This window comes from Protopterus annectens, chromosome 13.part0, assembly GCF_019279795.1.
Source record: "Protopterus annectens isolate FY-2018-M chromosome 13.part0, PAN1.0, whole genome shotgun sequence".
Taxonomy (NCBI): Eukaryota; Metazoa; Chordata; order Ceratodontiformes; family Protopteridae; genus Protopterus; species Protopterus annectens.
The window spans coordinates 471,886,174-471,906,005 of NC_056747.1; the positions used below are offsets into that span (position 1 = coordinate 471,886,174).

Sequence of the window (19,832 nt, forward strand, 5' to 3'; positions counted from 1 at the left end):
GTTGCAGAAGATATATTTAGATCCCTAGACAGAATATTTCTGATGCCATTTGACTTGCTGATGTGCAATAAATCCATCAGTGTTGGGTTGGAGGATGCCTTTTATGCCAGATGCAGGTCACCTCCTAGCAGTCTGTAGAATACCAAGTATTGTGACAGGGCTTAGTACAGTTACAAAGGTAAGCTTACCATAGTAGTCGATATTATAATAGATCACTGTCACAGTATTTGATCTTCCCTCCAGCACCCTTACTTTGGCTTTTGTTTTATATTGACATCATGTGGATGTATAGACCTGTGTGTATATAGTTTATTGCTGAGGCTGTTTCATTACATTGTTATTTCAGACAAGAGGTGCCATAATCTCTAAAAGAACACCTCTCTGCAGATGGGCTGATATAGAGGTTGATAAACTGATAATTACTGAGTTGGTGGTTAGGTCATTTTTGAACTAGGGTAGTGTGCCTGTTTGAGTTGGTCTAGAAGAACTGAATGATCACCAAGATCAAAGGATTTTTTGGTCAATAAAAAATACTCCAGTAATTCGACCTTTGTCCACTCCCAAGAATAGATGCTTACGTCAAAAATTATAGTAAAAGTAGTACATATAACATTTGACAGTAATATAAATAATTAATAGTAGTACTTTAAAGATTGTTCACTACACAATTTAAGTAATTAAAGATGGAGATTACCAAAACATGTAGAGTAACCTAAGTTGAGCAAAAGCCTTGGTAATCCTTTAAAGTGTTTAGTGACAAGACAAATTTGCTTCCTTATGTTCTGCACAATCTGTCAAAAGTTTTTGCAAAAGCAGTGAAGAAAGGGATTTTGAGTTTCAGGTTGCCTTCCTTCTCTGAGTCAATCAACTCATTTTCTGGCTTGCTAGCTCATTAGTGAGATTGCTGTCAGTGGTTATCAGGCTTAATGGGTTTACTGGCCTGTGGAAGGGAAAGAATGGTGGAGTCTGACAGTGCAGTCAATTCTGAATTTTGAGCCCAAATAGTTTTACGAATACAGTGTGACCATAGTGTGTGTGTAAAATAAAAAAAAGCTGCTAGTACTTGTACCAAAAGATCTCAAGGTGTGACTGACAAAATGATGCAAGACCAAGGAGACCAATTCCTAAAGAAGGTGTCATGGAATTTCATTTCAGCCCCAATGTGGTATTATGCATATCTCTAAACTGTCCCTGATTTTTTACTAAAATGATAGTCTATCCCTCTTAATCCCTCATAAAGCTGGTGAATTTTGGAGAAAATGTGCTGAATTATACTTAACATTATGCCGACAGTGTTGCAGGTGATTTTTACTTCAGAAAATCTCTTCTGTGAACTTCTCAAGTTAATAGTACTAATATTGTAAAGTCATTGAACATTTCTGGATTTGACCCTGATTATTTTTAAAAGTTTTTGATTCAGTTGAGAGCTGTTATGGTATGCTCTGAGGAAGGTGACAAAGATAAAAACACTGGAGAGAGGAAGAAACTACTTAAATCATGCTTTAAGAAGTGAAAGTGTGGTATATCTGTAGAGAGGAGGGTTTACCCTCTGCTGAGGAAAACAAGCGTTTTTAGGTTATAGTGCTTCAAATTCTTAATTCATGATACTGACTGTTTAAACAGTACACATTTTTTGGCATTTGCTACATGGTTGTAGGACTACAAACACTTTTGAAAGAAGTCTGGATTCCTGGTGAGGCACAAAAATAGTATTGGGTGCAATGCACATCATGCCTCTTTTTTGTAGTAGAAAGTTTTTTGACATTCATCAGGAAGCCTTGTAGGGAAACTTGTGGGCTTTTGATTATTAATAAATCCTCTAAAAAGATGCCTTTAGCTTAATGTGAGCAGAATCTTTGATTTTTGGGGTTTAGCCAGACTTCGGTCACTTGCTTTATTGTGGGTGTGTTGGGATATGTACTTTGGTATTGAATGTTTGTGTCTGCTTTTGTTAATCTTTTATTACCTGTGTTACAATAGTAGGGTCCAAATCTTTTGTTTTCTGCGTTTATTCTGTTGGTATGTTATAACAGTTTTGTGGGGGTTTTTTTTTTTTTTGGTCACTGCCCTACATTACTTTATACTATGCAAAACTAGTAAATATAATATTGGTTAATTTCTCTTTTAAGCCTCCACCACCTCAGCTTGGGTATAACGTTACAGCAGATGATTTGGATAATGAAAAAAGAATGGAGTTAGAGAGAATAAAAAAAGTTTTTGAAGAAAAGCCAGGTAAGTTGGGATAGAATTTTACAGAAGTTATGGGTGTAAAACTTAAATTCCATTTGTCAACGAATATTCAACCTGCATATTCATCTAGTACAAATGAATGTTAGGCTGAAGCAGGTCTTAATATTTAAATTGCATTTTGGGAATTGCTGTCATAAGCAGTACCTTAGTCGTTATTTGGTGTTAAGGTATTAAATAACTTTCACACAAAACATTTCAGCAGGGAACAGTCTCCTTTATCGCACAGTGTCACGTGGGAGACTAGGAAATGAAGACCCTGCCTCCTTGAGCTTCAAGAATTTAGTATTTTATACATTTTTTCATCAAAAGCAACATATTTTGTAACAGTTGTAAAACTACCACTAACAAAGTAAAAATGAACACTGCAGCATTCATTTTGCTAAGATCTGACTGCTTGTTTGACATACCATATTAGTCAAGATTTTCAAATTTCTTGATTTAACTTTCTACTCAGAACAAACCTTTCACTTTAATGCTTTTCTAACCTGTCAGCACTTGCTAGTATTAGACAGAAAGCAAGTTAACAGGTACATACTGAAGGATACTTGATATTTCCTTCTGCTATGAAAGCATATTAAAAATGAAATGCATGCACTAACATTTTTTCCTTTGTAGTTCTCACCCTTCACATTCACCCATGTGATGCTGTAAAGCATCACCCATATCGTAATGGTTTTCTGAGTCGACAATGGCTACAAGTTTTCAGATGAATGGACTTTTCACTTGCTGTTTCTGTGTCTTGATATGCACAGTCTTTCCGCAATTGTTTCAAAAACTCTTGTATGCAATGAAAATATACCTACATCTTGATGGAACAAAAATACAATACAAATACTGTACATAGTAACACACTGAGTACTGTGCATGTTTTCACATGCCCCCTATCCTTTATGTAGATTATCATATATCTTACTGAAATATTCTAATACTGTGTGTTCATCTTCTACTTTGCTGTGATTTGTCTTAGTGGTCAGTGGTACAGTTGCAATCAAATGCAGATTGACACCCTTTCAGGATTCTAATAATTTTAAAATGCATACTTAAGCATTAAGAAAAATAGACCTAACATAATTATAATGGCTACAAGCATGGAAAACTTAAAATCCCTTTTCACAATCCATAGAAGGTTTTGTTTAACCATGAGTATTGGGAACTTTGCTTCTTTGCCATCTGAATATTCAGCAACTTTGAGTTATTTCTAGTTGACTGCTGATGGTACCAGTGTTATTGGGAATAAAAGACTATCCCTCTGTTTGGATGAGCTTGAACGTACTTCTTTTAGAGGCAAGGGTGAAGTAAAGTGCCATGCTGGTCTGTAGTTCCACACTGCACATTGCAGTTAATTCTTGGGTTATCAAATACTCAATGTTATTACTTAATATTTCCAAGAGCTTAGATTTCCTAAGTCCCAGATTGACTTCACTACTCCATAAGCAGGTACAGTGCGTGCTCCAGAAGTGACCTCATCACCAAGGTCCTTGTGTAAAAACCCTTTAAAAGCGGCAGTATGATATCCCCAGGAGGCATCTATTTTACCAGCTGTGTTAGGAATGTCCTTGGTGTCACTTTCGACAAGCATTGCACATCTTAACTGTAGAGATGCTGAATGTCAAATAGTTGGAGCAACAACCACCAGACCAATTTGTAGGTAAATGGGGATAAGCTAATGTCCATGATTGTAGCAATTGTGTAATGCTACCATGCCCTGCCCTCCAGCCCGATCATAAATGTTCAAAGTAAAGTTGCATGTTCTGACAGTGTTCCATTTTTATGATACCAAACATGCCCTTTAGCAGTCATTGCCACTTAAATTGCCATTACAGTAGAGGGGGTAGACATGTTTGTTGTTTTTAGCAAGAAAAATAAGGCAAACTGCAGTATGAAGTTCAGAATCAGTCACTGGTGTACGATTCATTGAAACACCTCTATCTGCACTAGGAATATGTGCGCAGACCCAACAGTTGCTAACGGTGAGGGTCGCTTCATAGTTGTGCGGCAGGAGAAAAAGTATTAAATTGATGTCATTCAGGTGCTCTTTGTTCTAATCAAATGCCTGTCCCTATTTTAACAGTTGTGTATGTGTATTAAGAAATTATTCCTTACTTTATGTTCCAGTGGTTGCAGATCATGATGCACTCACTGTTCCAGGTGGCAAAAGCAGGCAAAAAAAAAATGATGAAAAGCACAGTAATTCCTAGTGACTGGCTCTCAGGAAAAACAAGCATGTTTGGGCTGGAGAGGGTTGTAAAGAAGTTGTAAACAAGGATGTTGGGCAAATGAAATAGATCACCAAAAGGTCGTTGGCCAAGGGCTTTAATCACAGATGATTTGGAAAGGGAGCGTTCTGTGGATAGGGCAGTGTCCAGGAGGCAGGAAGAATCAGTAATGTTGGCATCAGAAGCTAGAATAAAATGTTGCTGGAATTGAAGAATTATCCTCACTGGAAGTTGAATCAAATTAGGATGAGGTTGCATAGTTGCTGTTTAACTTCCTGATCAGGCAACAAGAGTAATTTAACTGCATTCACTTCTGGGTAAGATTTCATAAATGGTTCTGGATTTGGTTTGGATGGTAAAATGTCGCGAGCTATGACTTCTGGATGCAGCGTTGTCTTTGGTTTGTCTGTTTCTGCTGGCGATAGGTTCTTCTGGTTCATGTGGTTTGACGTCAGTGGTGGTGGTTATACTCGTCACAAGGGAGAGATAGTCTTTCTGACTTGAGACAGATGGATCCAGGGTGGGAGTCCCCTGGATGGCAGTAACAGTTGTGAGCAAGACCAAGTATTGTCCTTTCCGTCTGGGACCAAGTGAGTTTCTTCAGGAATGGACTTGAACATGCATGTGGTCTCCGAGACGCAGGTCATGGTGATCCTGTTCTGTGGGTCATTGGGCTGCTTGCAGAACAACACTGCAGTATTTCTGTAAGAGAGTACAGAGATTTATAATAGAGAGAGCATGATCTCATCCGTATCTTGCAATCCTAAATTCTTAGAGAGGGGGGTTTGTCATCCTCATGGGTCTGCTCATGAGGATTTCATGAGGGGACAATTTTTTGAGGAGCACTAACTGCACTTATTTTACCGAATAAAATCAAAGGCAATGCTTCTGGACACTTACACACACGAGCTAGTTTAAGCTTAGTTTGATTAGATGTCTGTACTATCCCAGAAGTCTGTGGTTTATAGGGACAATGAAACTGTAATTTAACGTTCAAAGCTCGACAAAGCTGCTGTATTACTTGACTAGTAAAGTGAGATCCCTGGTCTGACTGAATACTACAGGGAACACCAAATGTGGATACAAGCACAGCTAACAGTTCATTCTTCACACATTTATGCTCCTTCCCATCCAGAAAAGGTATCAGCTGTCAAGTGCATATCTAAGTTTTTTTTTACTTGAGGGAGATGCCTCAATCAAAGGAAACAAAAAAGGTCATCAAGGCTTTAATGACTGAACTGGTGCAGGTACTGATATTGGAAACCTTAAGGTCTAAGCAAATTACACAAGTATTTTCAAAATGAGTGACTTTTAGGTGCACACCAATCAGTGGAAATTTTTAATGCATTTTTGTCCAAAGGAAAAGGCAAGTGATGGTCTTAAACCAATTTTTGTAGAAAATAGTGAGGTTACTAGTCAGCCATCCAGATGGCATAACAAAAGGCCTAGAGAGCAACTAAAGCCATTGCTTATCCACCTCCTTCTGAGTCTTGAAAACTAGCATGCCATCTTCAAACATCTCTTCAGGCGGTATGCATCCCATCCAATCAAAACTCTGTGCAGACACCCTGAGCAGATCTAGAACACAGATCCACAAATTAATGCTTCACATGGATGTATTCCAAGAACATCATCCACCAATGGGATATTCCACAAATACTTGTTTGCCTCCCCCTGAAGAAACAACTTCCAAAATGTTGTGCCAGAGAACCATATCTTCGGGCATGAAAAGTAGATACCCTGTCAATTTCTTGGAAGGGGAAGTTTCTTTATGCATTCCCCTTTCCTACCACTCATTCCGATAGTCCTGCTGAAGATTCAACAGGACAGACCAAAAATCTTATTGGTGACTGCCTATTGGCCAAGATAGCAGTAGTTCTCTTTTCTGCACCTAGCCAAGGGCAATAATCTCAAGTTACCTTACAGAGTGGACTTAATCTCACAGAACAAGAGCTCCCTCATCCACCCACACCTGGAAACTCTTCAACTAACCCTGTGAGTGATAGAGCCCTGATTCCCTTCAGACACCTTTGGTCTGAGGGCTTACTTCAAGTCCTGCAGGAGGCCAGGAAACTCAATAAGGAAATCTTAACTTTCGAAATAGACGATATTTTCTATTTGGTGTCTTGCTAGAAACCTGGACCTGCTTACTGTGGATTCCTGTTGGTTCTTTCATATCTGTGTGAATTGCTCAATGCTAGCTTAGCTCACTCCTCTATAAAAGCACATTTGATAGCTATATCTGCATGTCTGTCCGTTTCACCACCTTTATCTTCCAGATTTGAGGCCTCTGCATTAGACCTCCCGAGACCTTTGATTTCCCCCCCTTGGGATTCGGGGTCTTACCTTTGTGCTAGAGAAACTGACTCGAGCACCTTTTGAGCCAGCTGCCTGTAGCTCCTTCAGACACTGTACCTGAAACTGTTCTGGTGGCTATAACACCCACCGGGTGGGTTTAGGAGTTTCAAGCCCTGATGGTTTTCTCCACCATTCCTGATCTTCCACAAGGACAGAGTTTTCCTTTGTCTCAACCCTGCTTTCATGCCTAAAGTAGTTAATGAATTGTCCTTAAACTAGACCATTCGTTTACCTACCTTTTCCCTCTATCCCGAAATAGTGAGAGAATCCTACACACACTTGCTGTATACAGTCAACTCAGGTTTTACCTTCACAAGACAACCTTTTAGGATATTAGATTTTATCGGATGCAGTTTGTTTCGTAATTTGCTTTAGAAGACTTTAAAAGATTTCTGAATTTCTTGTTTAGGCTTAGAAGGGAGCTCTTCCTCTACAGGGTGATATCCCTCTTGCTTTAGGACAACAGTTTCTTCTCGTTATATAATCTGTTTATACTTTTAAGTCAGTCACCGTGCCTTTTTACGGGAAGATCTGGGTTTGATCCGGTCAAGTACAGCAGAGTTTGTTGCTCAAGTGTTCGTACAGGCATTTATGTACACTTCTGCATAGTGGTTATTGATGTCTGCCATTGCGTGTGGTATGAAGCTTTTTATGCCATTGCTTAGTAGGCTGTTAGCTTTATTTTTTTTTATAATTTTTGTTCCTATGAGGGTGTCAGTTCCAGTAGTTAAAATGAGACTGATTTGTGGTCTGACCTACCCAGGGAGATCATCACACATGTGGAAGTACGGTGCCCCCCCCCCCCCCAAATGTTTAAGTAATATATCCAGAATATTAGAGCCCCTAGTGTGAGTACAGACCATCTGTTCCAGAGCATTTGCATTAGTCCAATAACCTCTGGGCAAGCTTTTTTTTGCTCGTTTATGCTCCCAGTCTTTGGAAAGATGGTTGAGATCTCCCATGACTAAGGTGTTGGGCTATATGCTGAGGGAGTCCATTAAATCGAGGCTGGCAGTGTGTTTATCCTGGTTCATGGTGAGGGCTCATTAGCTAGCAATGATGTGGTATGATACCTTCCCAATAGTTAATTGGACAGGAGCAGTTTGAGACAGTCAAGCTGCAGTTTGAGATGGTCATGATGTGCAACTCATCTCAGTGTATTTGGTTTTAATGAAGATGGATACACCTCCACCTTTGGTTTCTTCACACTCATTTTGTGGTCTGAGTATGTGGAAGGTATTGTAGCATTGCGCAGTCAGGGTGCTCTCAGCGGCCTTGAAACATGTCTCGTTAACTGCACAGATGTCAACATTCTCTAAGGTGAGAAGTGTTTCAGTGGAGTGCAGTTTGGTGTTTAAACTCCAAGCATTAAGCAGCATAACCCTGAGTTTGTCTTAACAGATTTTTTTTTTTTTTTTTTTTTTTACATTGGAACATTTGTTGCTTTGAAATTGCGTAAAAAAAGCACTATGGGGAGGCAAGGGCCTTTGTCAGCATCCAAAAGCCTAGAAGGGACAGGTACAGGCCACCTCTAGCAAAGCAGCAAAGTCTGTCTACTATATCCTCTCAGGCTGACACTCTGGACTGACACCAGAAGCTGAGCTGATTATTGAAGTCAATCATTTTTTGTTTATATTGTGGCATTATCCTGGGTGAGGGTAGGATACTGCTTAGGACTAGGGACATACCTGTCTGGGACACAGTTCTGTCATGTCTTTCTCCATATAGTCCAGAGAGATGCATCACAAGTCATTCACTCCAACATGAACTGTGACAGGGTCATAATGGTACTTGTTGAGTGACTTTAGTGCATGCATGATTTGTCGGATCCTGGCACCTGATAGGCATCTGACCTTGACCACTTCCTTGTCCAGCCTGGTGAGAGGGATAGTTGTGTGTCTCACTATGGAGTCTCCTATGATGACATTTGATGTGTTTTGTCTTAGGGGCTTATTTGTTGAGACGTGTGTGTTGTTTAGCTGTTTCTTTATGCATAGCGGTGAGTGTGGGTGGTGTGCATTTGGGAGATATGTCTTTTGGTAGGCTTTAATGAGTACCTCCCCATATGTGGGTTTGTCGTGACCTTAATTTGTGTGAGGTGAAGCATGTGTGCCGACAAACTGTTAGTCTAGTTTGGTTTTACGTGAGAGAATCTACTCCCATTTCCACAGTGTATTTGTATCTCTCACATAGGGTGTTAGTTTGCTTTAGGAGTGAATGATCTTTAGTATAGCTGAGGCACTTGCTGCATAACCTCAAGATGCCCATATCGATCACGCTGGCAGGGGAAATGTTGGGAAACTACCCATCCATTTTGGCAGGATTTTTCTGAATGCGGTATTTGGGAAGGAAGTGGGCTAGCTGGACTTGGTTACAAACAGTAAAATTGAAGCCGTAATTCAATTAAATACAGTTAAAGTGCAGTGCTGGCTTAAAATGTACTTATTTTTCAGTTTTTGTTTCAGTGCAGATGCACTGCAGACTTTTAGGCTAAAGTTTCCAAATGCTGAGCAGCACAAAAGCAAGGCTTGTATACAGGCAGATTTAAATAGTTCCAACACAACTACCAATGGGAGAGCCCAAAACTGAGCCTTTCTCCAAAAATCCCCAATTCAAATGGGTCCTGCGCTACACACTTCTGCCACAAGGGTGCAGGGAGGCCCTGTTAATGTAAGATGCATAGTTTGAGCGCAGTGATATCAAACAGTATAGATTCAGTAGGCCTGAATCTAGCCTATGCTATGTAAGGCAAGTAAACAATTTCTAGCTGGGAAGGAATGAGAGTGTCACTTAAAGGTCTAATTGTGAGAGTGTTTAGTATTAGATGACCTACAGTGTACCATCCTCCACACAAACTGGCAACTCTTAGAGCAACTGTCAACAGTGGGGAGACTGTGGAGAGCATTCCCTATAGAGGATTTTAAACCGGAGAGGTTTGCTTGTATGCAAGCACAGGGAACCACATTTGTGCAAGGCTTTTATACTAACAGGATGAAAGACGTTTTTCTAAAGTTAAACCCTCAGGCTAATCAGTTAAAAAAGCAATAAGCTATCGACCAGTAGTTCCCACCTTGAAGGGGTTAAATTTACCCCTCTGCCCCTACCAGAGTGCAAAAGAAACCTTCCATTGGAAAACTACCTGGCTTTGAGCTCAAGTGCAGTAACAAATGCTTTAGAGCAGGTGTAAGAATTCCTGCAATGTCAGGAATCCTTGGAAATTAAGTTCACTAAGCCTAAGAAATGATCACAACACACAAACTTTGCAAAGCTTAGAAATATTTTGGCAAACTCAAAACAGATTTTGCAGAATACTGTTAAAACAGCCTAAGAACAGTACAGAACAAACAGATGGAGTTTCTTTAACAAGTGCAGGCTGAAAAACGGTGATAAATTCAACCAAATAAATGCAACACAGAAGAGTTACAGTATCACTGAAACAGAGCAGGTGCAAAAATATACTTAGCTTTGTAGGTGCAGGTGATTTTAGAAGCAAAAATCCAAGTCTTGCAATCACAGGTGTCCAAGCGAGGCACAAGTAAGTTCTGAATAAATGACCCAGAAACAAATGGTATATGAACTCGTGCCTTCAGGGCGACTGTGACCTTAATACAGCACGTTAGACTGCTCGGCCATCTTGGCAACTGTTGGGTACAGAGTCTTTGGAACAAAAATGACAGGTCAGAATGCATAAACCAAAAAGATGCTAGAGCTTTTACAAATGTTCTCAAATCTCCAAATGGTCATGGTGTCCAGGACCTCGTGTTTTTCAGAAAGCACTGCAGTGATGTGGAACATTAAAAGGGGGGTGATGGACTGATCTTGCCCCTGTACAGATTAACCACATTAGGATGGGATGTAGCTTTACAGCATAATCTCATTCTGTGGGCATATTGCATCCCATCTGGCTTTACAGAATGTGAAAATTCTGTGGTCTGTCATAGTCTTCCTTCAAGATTAATTGCACTCATTTTAGCATTTTTGTCCTTGGATCCCCCCCACTTTCAGTGCTGTATCATGTCAGTGTTTTTGAAAGGCATTCTGCTTAAGAAGCTTCCCATAAAACCAGTGACTTCAACATGGGATCTTAATTTTATGTTAGAAAAGTTAACACTGCCTCCATTTTGACCAGCTCAGCAGACTTACTTTTGAGGTTATTGAAGCACAAAACAGTCCTACCTACTGCTATGACCTCTGCAAGGAGTGTGAGTTGCAAGCTGTTATGCTGGGTCAACCTTCTCATTTTCCACAAGTAGATTTTCTTTGAGAAGTACACCTTTGACAAAAGTGGTATCCAAGTTTACTTAGAAAATCTATCCATCTCCTAGTCATTCTACGACCAAAAAGTGAGAGAAAGGATACTTCATACCTTAGATGTCCACAGACAACTCTGGTACTACCTTCACAGAACAAAATTTCAGAACTTTTGATTTAATTAATTTCTTGTGTCAAAGCAAGCCATTTCCAGGTTGCTGTCTCAGACAATTAGTTTTAGGAACGGATTGTATTCTAGAAGCAACAGCTAGGCCCTTTGTGCATACTTTTGCAAAGCACTATAAACTAGTTTGCTTCAGGTCTAGAACACTTTGCTAGCTCCATTCTTCAAGAGCACCTGGACTTCCCTTCTCCCAGTGATTTTAAGCAGTGGTAATCTACCCCTGTAGTATAGGCTACTGCAGCAGTGATCATAATGATGAGCATTGTATAGTTGTGCATGCAAGCTTAACATAACAGTAGATGTTCCAGTGATCACCACTACAGTATTCAGTCTCCCTCTCCATTTTTTTTTTTTTTTGCATGGTCAGGGTGACTTTTTTGTTTTCTTCTTCTTGGCATTGTCCTCTCGGGTCTTGATTGTTCCGATGTTAAGTTGTCATTCTCGCCTTCATTCTTGCTGGATGGGTTCGGAGCCGATCCTCGGCTCTGACTCGGCCTATACTAAAGCTCGAGAGCTAATTTTACCGGCTCGAGGCAACCCTATATCTCATGATACTAGGCGCTAACTACCCAGATCTCGTTTGCCACTTTCGCTAGCGAGGTGCTTTTTTTTTACCGGCTCCACAGGTCAGTGAAAAATTAAAATTTTTCTTCTTTCTTAGGAATTTTTCCCCTTTTATTTTATAATTATATAGTCTAGTACTTATACCACTCAGTTGGGTCCCATTTTTGGTTAATTCCTAAATCCCAAAGTTATATCCCTCCCCTGTTAAGGTTAGGCCTTAGGCCCTTTCCGTTTTTTTCCCGTTCCCTTGTTTTGGGACAGTTAGGTGTGCGTTGGTTATTAACCTTTATTTTTACTTTGTGTGCGTTTTAGCTTCTAAGGAAGATTTCTTCTTTAACAGCCTTAATGTCTAAAGACATTAAAGTCTCAGGCTTCAAGAAGTGTGACTCATGCTGTAAAAAAATGTCGCTGACAGATGGTCACACTTCTTGCATTTATTGCCTGGGACCCCCTGCACCTGCAGGACTCTTGTTCTGTTAGAGTCCAAGAGTCCTGCAGGAGCGCAGGAATAAGTTAATTTTGAGGGGCTTATTAAAGCCCGAAGGTTCCCCAGCTAAGTCCTTCCCGGGTAAACCTTCGAAGCCATCCAAACCGTCGGCTCCGTGCTCCAAGCCTTCGGCTGGTGGCTCACCTACTGCGTCACGATCGGCTCCGGCTGGAGCCGATACAGCTATGTCGCAGTCTGCCTCGAAGATTCTGTCTCCTAAGTCGGCTCCGGTCGGAGCCGACGTGTCTTTGGCTCCATTGGCACCACTAGTCTCGGTGCCATCTTCCACCCGCAAAAGATCTAGGTCTCCGTCCTTGGGAGTCCATTCACTCGGCTCCAAGATCGCCTTTGCTCTCGGAGCGGAGCCATCAGAAGAGCCATTCCTCTCGGTCTTCCAGGCTTTCTGACCATGACCTTGAGAGGGTGGTTAGCAGACTCCTAAAGTCTCAGGCACTGGCCCAAATGCTTCACAGCCCGTCTCAACAGTGGCTTTACCCATACCATCTTCAATTCCTCCTCCGACTCTGCCCCTGAGTTCGGAGCCGGAGCTCCTCGGAGCCGTGACAGTAGTGACATCGGAGCCGATACTTCCCCCTTCGGCTCAGTCGTCTGCTCCAATCTCTTCCATGGTCCCATCCATGGAGGGATCCGGGCGCTTGGACTCCCTCGTCGGCTCCAAGGGGGCGAGTGGCATCCGACCCTTGTCCGACCCCGATGTCCTTCAAGGATGCATCTGCAGTCATAACATATGGGTTGTCCTGCCTCAGGCAGCCCTTCGGTCGTCCGGATCCCAAAGTCTGGGTCTGGCCTCGGCTGATGTCGCACTTTCCCCGACGTCAGAGGGTCTGGGGTATAAAAGCATCAGCCGACGCCATTTTCCTCAGTCTTTCTTGCCGCGCGGTGCCCGAAGCAGAAGCTGTTCGCAAGTGCCGGTTGGTCAGATCCAGTGAATTCAGCTACCGAAGACTTCAAAAAAAGCTAAGTACCCCGTTGGGGACTCTTTCTTGCCTCAGCCGATGTCAGACAAAGTAAATAATTGTTTAACTTGTGGGAAACAAATACCTCATAAGGATTTCCATTCCTACTGCCTTCCTTGCTTAGGGCCAGACCACGATGTATCGGCCTGTTCAGCCTGTGCTTCCTTCAACCGACGAACTCTTAGACGTCGGTCGGAGTTTGCAGAGGAATTTTTTGGGGCCAGTTTTGCTTTTAAAATGCCGACGGAGACTCCGACTTCGCATTTAGTGAAAAAACGGAAGGAAAAGGACCGACACTCGCGGCCCGCGGTTTCGGCTGAAACCACAGTAAAGCCTACCGCGAGTGTCTCTGTTTCGGCCAAAACAGAGTCCTCGGAGATTCCTATTTCCGAATCCATTCAACCGACCACCGCGGCCCGAGAGGCCCCGGCTGAGTCGGCTACCGAACTTCCTACCGAAACCAGTGTCCAGGAAATGTCCGACACCATACCTTTAGACATTTCTACTCCTGCACGTGGGGCAGCTAGGCCCCCTGCTTCCATGTCCATTAAGGCCTTTTCTAGGGCTAAAGCTGCTAAACTTTCTAAAGCTTTGCCTCCCAAGACTACCTCCCAGAGGCCTTCCTCTAGTTCTCAGATCCTCAACCTTGCAGAGGACCTTATTTCTTTAATTAGAGGTTCACAACCTCACCCAGACAGGGCCTCTCACCCTCCACCGGACAAAAGGCCCAGGACTGACCCCTCTGACCCACACTCTTCAGATGGATCTGAGTTGTCAGACCACCAGGAGGAGGCTTATTCGCCTTATGAGGATTCAGATGCTGAGGAATCTATCCCTTCGGCCTCCCCTCCTGAAGAGTTTTCCTTTGGTGAGACTCTACACTCCATGAGAGAGCCTTTTCAATGGCAGGGTCAGGATTTCTCTGATTCTAGAAAAAGATTAAGGACTTTTTTGCATTTGCCTCAACATAGGCCCTTAGCTATACCTCCTGTTCTAAATGTAATTGATGATGTGTACAATGATGTCAGTACAGCCCCTGATGCTCTCCCTCCGGCCCCTGCCAAACCCGATAGGTACTACAGGGTCCCGGATTCTCATTTCCATCTGTATAAAGCCCATTCTGCAGACCCAGAAACTATTTCTCAGGGCCCTAAAGGGGTTGCAGCCGCCACTGCCAAAAATCCTCTACCCTCTGAAAGAGTCTAGACTCTAGAGCTTTAGAGAGATGGGGAAAGAAGGTATATACTTCTGCAACTCTTTCTGTCAGGGCATTAAACTGTCAATTTCATATGATACAGTACCAAGAGTATTTGTTAGATGAACTGAATAAGAAACTTTCTTCTCCTGAACCTCTTGACCGTAAATCCCTTCAGGATTTGGTACACAACTCACAACAGGTTAGTAATCATTTCTTAAAATGTGGCTATGATGCATTGGAGGCTTCATTTAGGTCAGCTATGACTGGGGCAGTTATTCGTAGGCATGCCTGGCTGAAAGAACAATCTTTGCCAGACCATGTTAAAGCTAAACTCCTGGATGCTCCAATGGAGAAACAAAATTTATTTGGCTCCTCTGCTCAGATCATCTTAAAGGTTGAAGAAAAGGCAAAATCTGTGCAAACAGTTAAGGATTTCCTGCAAGTACAACCACCGAGATTCAGCAGAAACTGGCCTACTAAAAATTGGTCCTTTCCAGACTCGGACAGAGCCCAGAGGGGCAGGAACAGAGGCAGAGGCCAGTCGAAGGGCTCCTACAGAGGCCGTCAGTGGCAGCCTGCCAACCAGAGGAGTAGTGCAACAGTAACAACTACTACACCAAGACAGGCCCAATGACTTTACTCTGATTCCGCCTACCAGGGAACAACTGGAAGCACCCTTGGGCGGAAAGCTGGCTTTATTCTCAAAAAAATGGCATTATATTACAAGGGACACATGGACACTGCAAATAATAGACAAAGGATACAGGTTCCACTTCCACACTTTGCCAAAAAGAAACGGAATGCCAAACCTTCCACCAAATCAGAGGGCAGAGGCTTTACGGCAGATCAACAATTTGCTTCAGATGAAAGCTATAGAAAAGGTACCTCATTCAGAACAAGGCCAAGGATTTTACTCCAGACTATTCCTTGTACCAAGAAAAGAAAATCACTGGAGGCCTATTCTCGACCTGTCCGCACTGAATACTTACCTCATTGTGCCAAAATTCAAGATGCTGACCCTACAGCAGCTTCTTCCCATGTTGGGCAAGGAGTCCTGGCTGGTGACTCTAGATCTCAAGGAGGCATACCTGCACGTCCCTATTCGACAGAGTTGCAGAAGACACCTCAGATTTCTTGCAGGATCAGAGCATTATCAATTCTCAGCATTGCCCTTTGGCTTATCTACTGCGCCCAGAGTATTCACGAAATGCCTGGCATCAGTAATCGCACATTGCAAACTTCAGGGAATTCAAATCTACCCATACCTGGACGACTGCCTAATACAAGCGGACAACAAGGGAAATTTGATAAAGGACTTGGCCTATGCCATCCACCTGCTACAGGCCTTGGGATACACAGTCAACATCCAAAAGTCAAGACTAGTGCCATCCCAAAGGATAACTTTTTTGGGTGCAGATCTGGACACAACCACCCAAATGGCCTTTCTCACAGAAGAAAAACAAAAACTACTTCCAGATTACTTCATGATTCTGACAAGACAAACTCTGCTTACTGCAAGGAAAGTCCTGCAGGCCCTGGGTTACATGGCATCCTGCATAATTCTGATACCACACGCCAGGCTGCATATGAGAAAATTACAATGGTACCCAAGGAGTGTATGGTCTCAACACAGTCACAGTTTAGAAACCTTGATACCAATCATTCCATGTCTTCAAAAGGAATTTCTGTGGTGGGCTCAGGCTTGCCAATCCAACAGAGGGTTGCCTTTCAACAAACCAAAAACAAGGCAGACCATCACGGACGCTTCAGACCGAGGATGGGGAGCACACATGGAGGACAAATGTATCCAAGGCCTATGGCCTCAAGGACAGCTAAGCATGCACATAAACCAAAAGGAAATGCTGGCAGTGATGCATGCAATCGAGGCTTTCAAACCCTTCCTCCAACAAGGCCACCTGTTAATAAGGACAGACAACACCACGGTCATGTGGTACATAAACAGGGAGGCACACACTCTTACCCTCTATGCCGGCTGGCTATGAATCTATGGGAACTATGCCTCAAACTCAATATCCAACTACAGTCCCAATTCGTGCCAGGAAAAGAGAATACACTGGCAGACACCTTAAGCAGAACTACCATGGATGCGCACGAATGGATGCTGCACCCAGACATCTTCCAACTCATAACAAAGGCATGGGGAATGCCGGAGATAGACCTGTTCGCCTCTCCACTCAACCATCAACTGAAGACATTCTGCTCAAGGACATACCACCCACAAGCTTGGAGGGTGGACTCTCTCTCTTTCAGCTGGAAAGCTCTAAAAGTATATGCCTTCCCACCTCTCCCATTAATGTACAAGGTTCTACTGAAAATCAGGGAGGACCAGCCAAGAGTGATACTGATAGCTCCAGACTGGCCAAGGCAACACTGGTATCCATTATTGAGAAGCATGTCTCAGGCAAAACCATGGCCTCTCCCCCTATGGCCTCTTCTTCTGACACAGAACAATTTCAAGACCATGCATCCCAACTTGAAAACATTGCAGTTAACTGCCTGGAAAATTCCTTAAATTCCAAACAAACTGTTTCATCACAGAGGGTGAAGGACATTATCTTGGAAGCTCGCCGGCCTTCCTCAAGGAAAACATACTCCGCTAAATGGAAGAGATTTCTCATTTGGAACACATCAAAAGGCTCAGATGTGACAGTGGCAAGCATGACTCATATCCTGGAATACTTAGCAGAATTGTTCCACAATGGCCTGTCCTATTCTTCCATTAAGATCCATGCCTCAGCAATTTCAGCAGAATACAATGTGGATCCACCTATCTTCTCACACCCTCTCCTCAGACAATTTCTGAGAGGGATCAAAAATATTAAACCTCCAAGAAGACCCCCTCTACCTGCTTGGGATCTCAACTTCGTGCTGGAAAAACTGACACTTCCTCCTTTTGAACCAGCAGCATCAGCGGATTTACAGTTTCTGTCTTGGAAAACTGCATTCCTTCTGGCAATAACTTCAGCAAGAAGAGTATCTGAGTTACAAGCATTAATGGCAGTACAGCCTTTTCTTATTTTCCATCAGGACAGAGTTTCACTAAGAACCAATCCTACTTTTATGCCAAAGGTGGTATCTAGGGTATCCTTGAACCAAGCTATTCACTTGCCTACGTTCTTCCCAAATCCACAGAATAGAGGGGGGAAACTACTGTACACCCTGGATATACACAGACAACTATGCTACTACTTGGACAGAACTAAAACTAACAGAAAAACTGACCAACTGTTTGTAGCATATTCTACTGGGGTGCAAGGAAAAGCAATTTCCAAACAGACAATTTCAAAATGGATAGGAAATTGCATTCGATTTTGCTACTCCTTTCATGGAAAGACAGTTCCTGAAAACATCAGGCCTCATTCCACAAGGGCCACGGCCACCACTACAGCCTTCCTACGAGGGGTGGCTACCAAGGACATTTTAGAAGCTGCTACTTGGAGCTCCGTGCATACATTTGCCAAACATTACAATCTACCTTTATACTCCAGATCCAGAGCAGGTTTTGCTACTGCAGTCCTGCAGGGGATCTTAACTACACCGTCCTTTTCTTAGTACCTCCTCCCCCAGATTGGCTATGGTATTCTACCCATATGTTATGACTGCAGATGCATCCTTGAAGGACATAGTACAGTTTTGTACCTACCATAAATGTAGATGTCCGATAGGTATGCATCTGCAGTCAGGTTTACCTTCCCTCCTATCCCTCTGTGGTATTCCTAGGGTACTTACCCTCTTTTAGCTAGCTGGGGGAATCTATTATGGTGTATTTGTTTGTATATACATGTATATACTTATATAATTTTGAAAATGTTTGGAACTTTTCTGCATTTATCCAAATTTAGCCTTCCTAGAGAGCACCTGGCATCGGGGGCAAGAAAAACTGAGGAAAATGGCGTCGGCTGATTCTTTTATACCCCAGATGCTCTGACGTCGGGGAAAGTGCGACATCAGCCGAGGCCAGACCCAGACTTTGGAATCCGGCCGACCGAAGGGCGAGGCAGGACAACCCATATGTTATGACTGCAGATGCATACCTATCGGACATCTACATTTATGATGGGTACAAAACTGTACTTTCTCCCTCTCGGAGCTTCGGCGCTGGTGAGTTCAGCCCCAACATCGGCTTCGGAGCCGTCCCTCTCGGTGCCGGCTGGGGTTCCTACTTCAGAACGGGAGCCCTCTGTCCTGCCTGATAGGGGCGCCTTCGAGGTCATGAGGAGCGTACTGGCCCCTGTGCCTGCTCCACGGTCAGCTCCATCAGCTCCTCCCACTGTAGTGCCTGCTGCGGTCTCTACCCACTCTCTCATTCCCGACCGTAGAGACCCAATGCCTCAGGTTTCCCCATTGGGAATATCCTCCTATTCCGAGGCTTCCCCTGATCCGTCAGGTGAACCCCCTCGAAAGCGGACATGTAAGAGGAAGCATGTGGACTCCCCTGAGTCCATCACATCTGATACCGACTTGGATGAGTCGGAAGGGTCCCCACAGTCCCCCTCTGAGGATGTCTCCTTTTCTGACATCCTTTAAATCCTCAGAGGGGGGAACTGGTCTTCCCTCAATCTTTCCGAGGACGAGTTGGTTTACCTGGAGGCGTTTGGTTCTCGCCCTTCCACCTCCTAGGTGTCTCCGCCTTTTGACCCCCTCATGGAAGTGGTGGCGCGGAAGGCGTGGACGGCCCCTGATATGATGGAACCCACCCCACGGAGGCCTTCCAAATTTATCACAGTCCCGTCAGATAAACAATTTTTACGTAAGGGTGTCCCAGTTGATGCCATGGTGGTGGCTGCAGCCACTAAGAAGGAACTGGCCGATCCTTCAGTGCCTATCCATCCTCCTAATAAGGAATCTAGGACTATGGATAGGTACGGCAAGCGGATGTTCTCTTCAGCGACCTTTGCCATGCGGTCGCTGAATTACTTGTGCCATTTCACCCGCCTTCAAAGAGACATTCTCAAAGAAATGGGTGATACCCTACAGGATCCAACAGCTGCGGGGTCTCAGGACAAAATCAACTCCCAGCTAGGAACCCTAAATTCTATCGTCAACTCCTCCATGCGGCTTATTTCCTATGCAGCCGATGGAGCGAGTAGAGCCGCAGGCACAGGCGTGGCTTTAAGGCGTCATGCCTGGCTGCGGCTTTGCAACTTTGCAGACCCCTTCAAGGCGTCCTTCACTAACTCCCCCTTTGATGGTGCGGCGTGTTTGGACCTCAAGTGAAGGATACTTTGACCAGATGCTAACAAGATGGCAAGACTCTCTCTGCCGTAGGAGTCCGTTTTTCAACCCCGTCCAGACCCTATCCTAAGGGTCAAAAGGGTGGAAAAAT

At 43.4% G+C, this 19,832-nt stretch overlaps 1 protein-coding gene across 1 annotated transcript in view; it reads left to right on the forward strand.

Moving 5' to 3' along the window:
• Positions 1 to 19,832, forward strand: part of POM121 (POM121 transmembrane nucleoporin) — a 1,129,064-nt gene that overhangs the window by 798,756 nt on the left and 310,476 nt on the right. Inside the window, exon 9 of the mRNA XM_044054111.1 lies at positions 2,130 to 2,232. Within this exon, the coding sequence (XP_043910046.1) occupies positions 2,130 to 2,232 (103 nt within the window). The remainder of the gene's footprint in view (positions 1 to 2,129; positions 2,233 to 19,832) is intronic.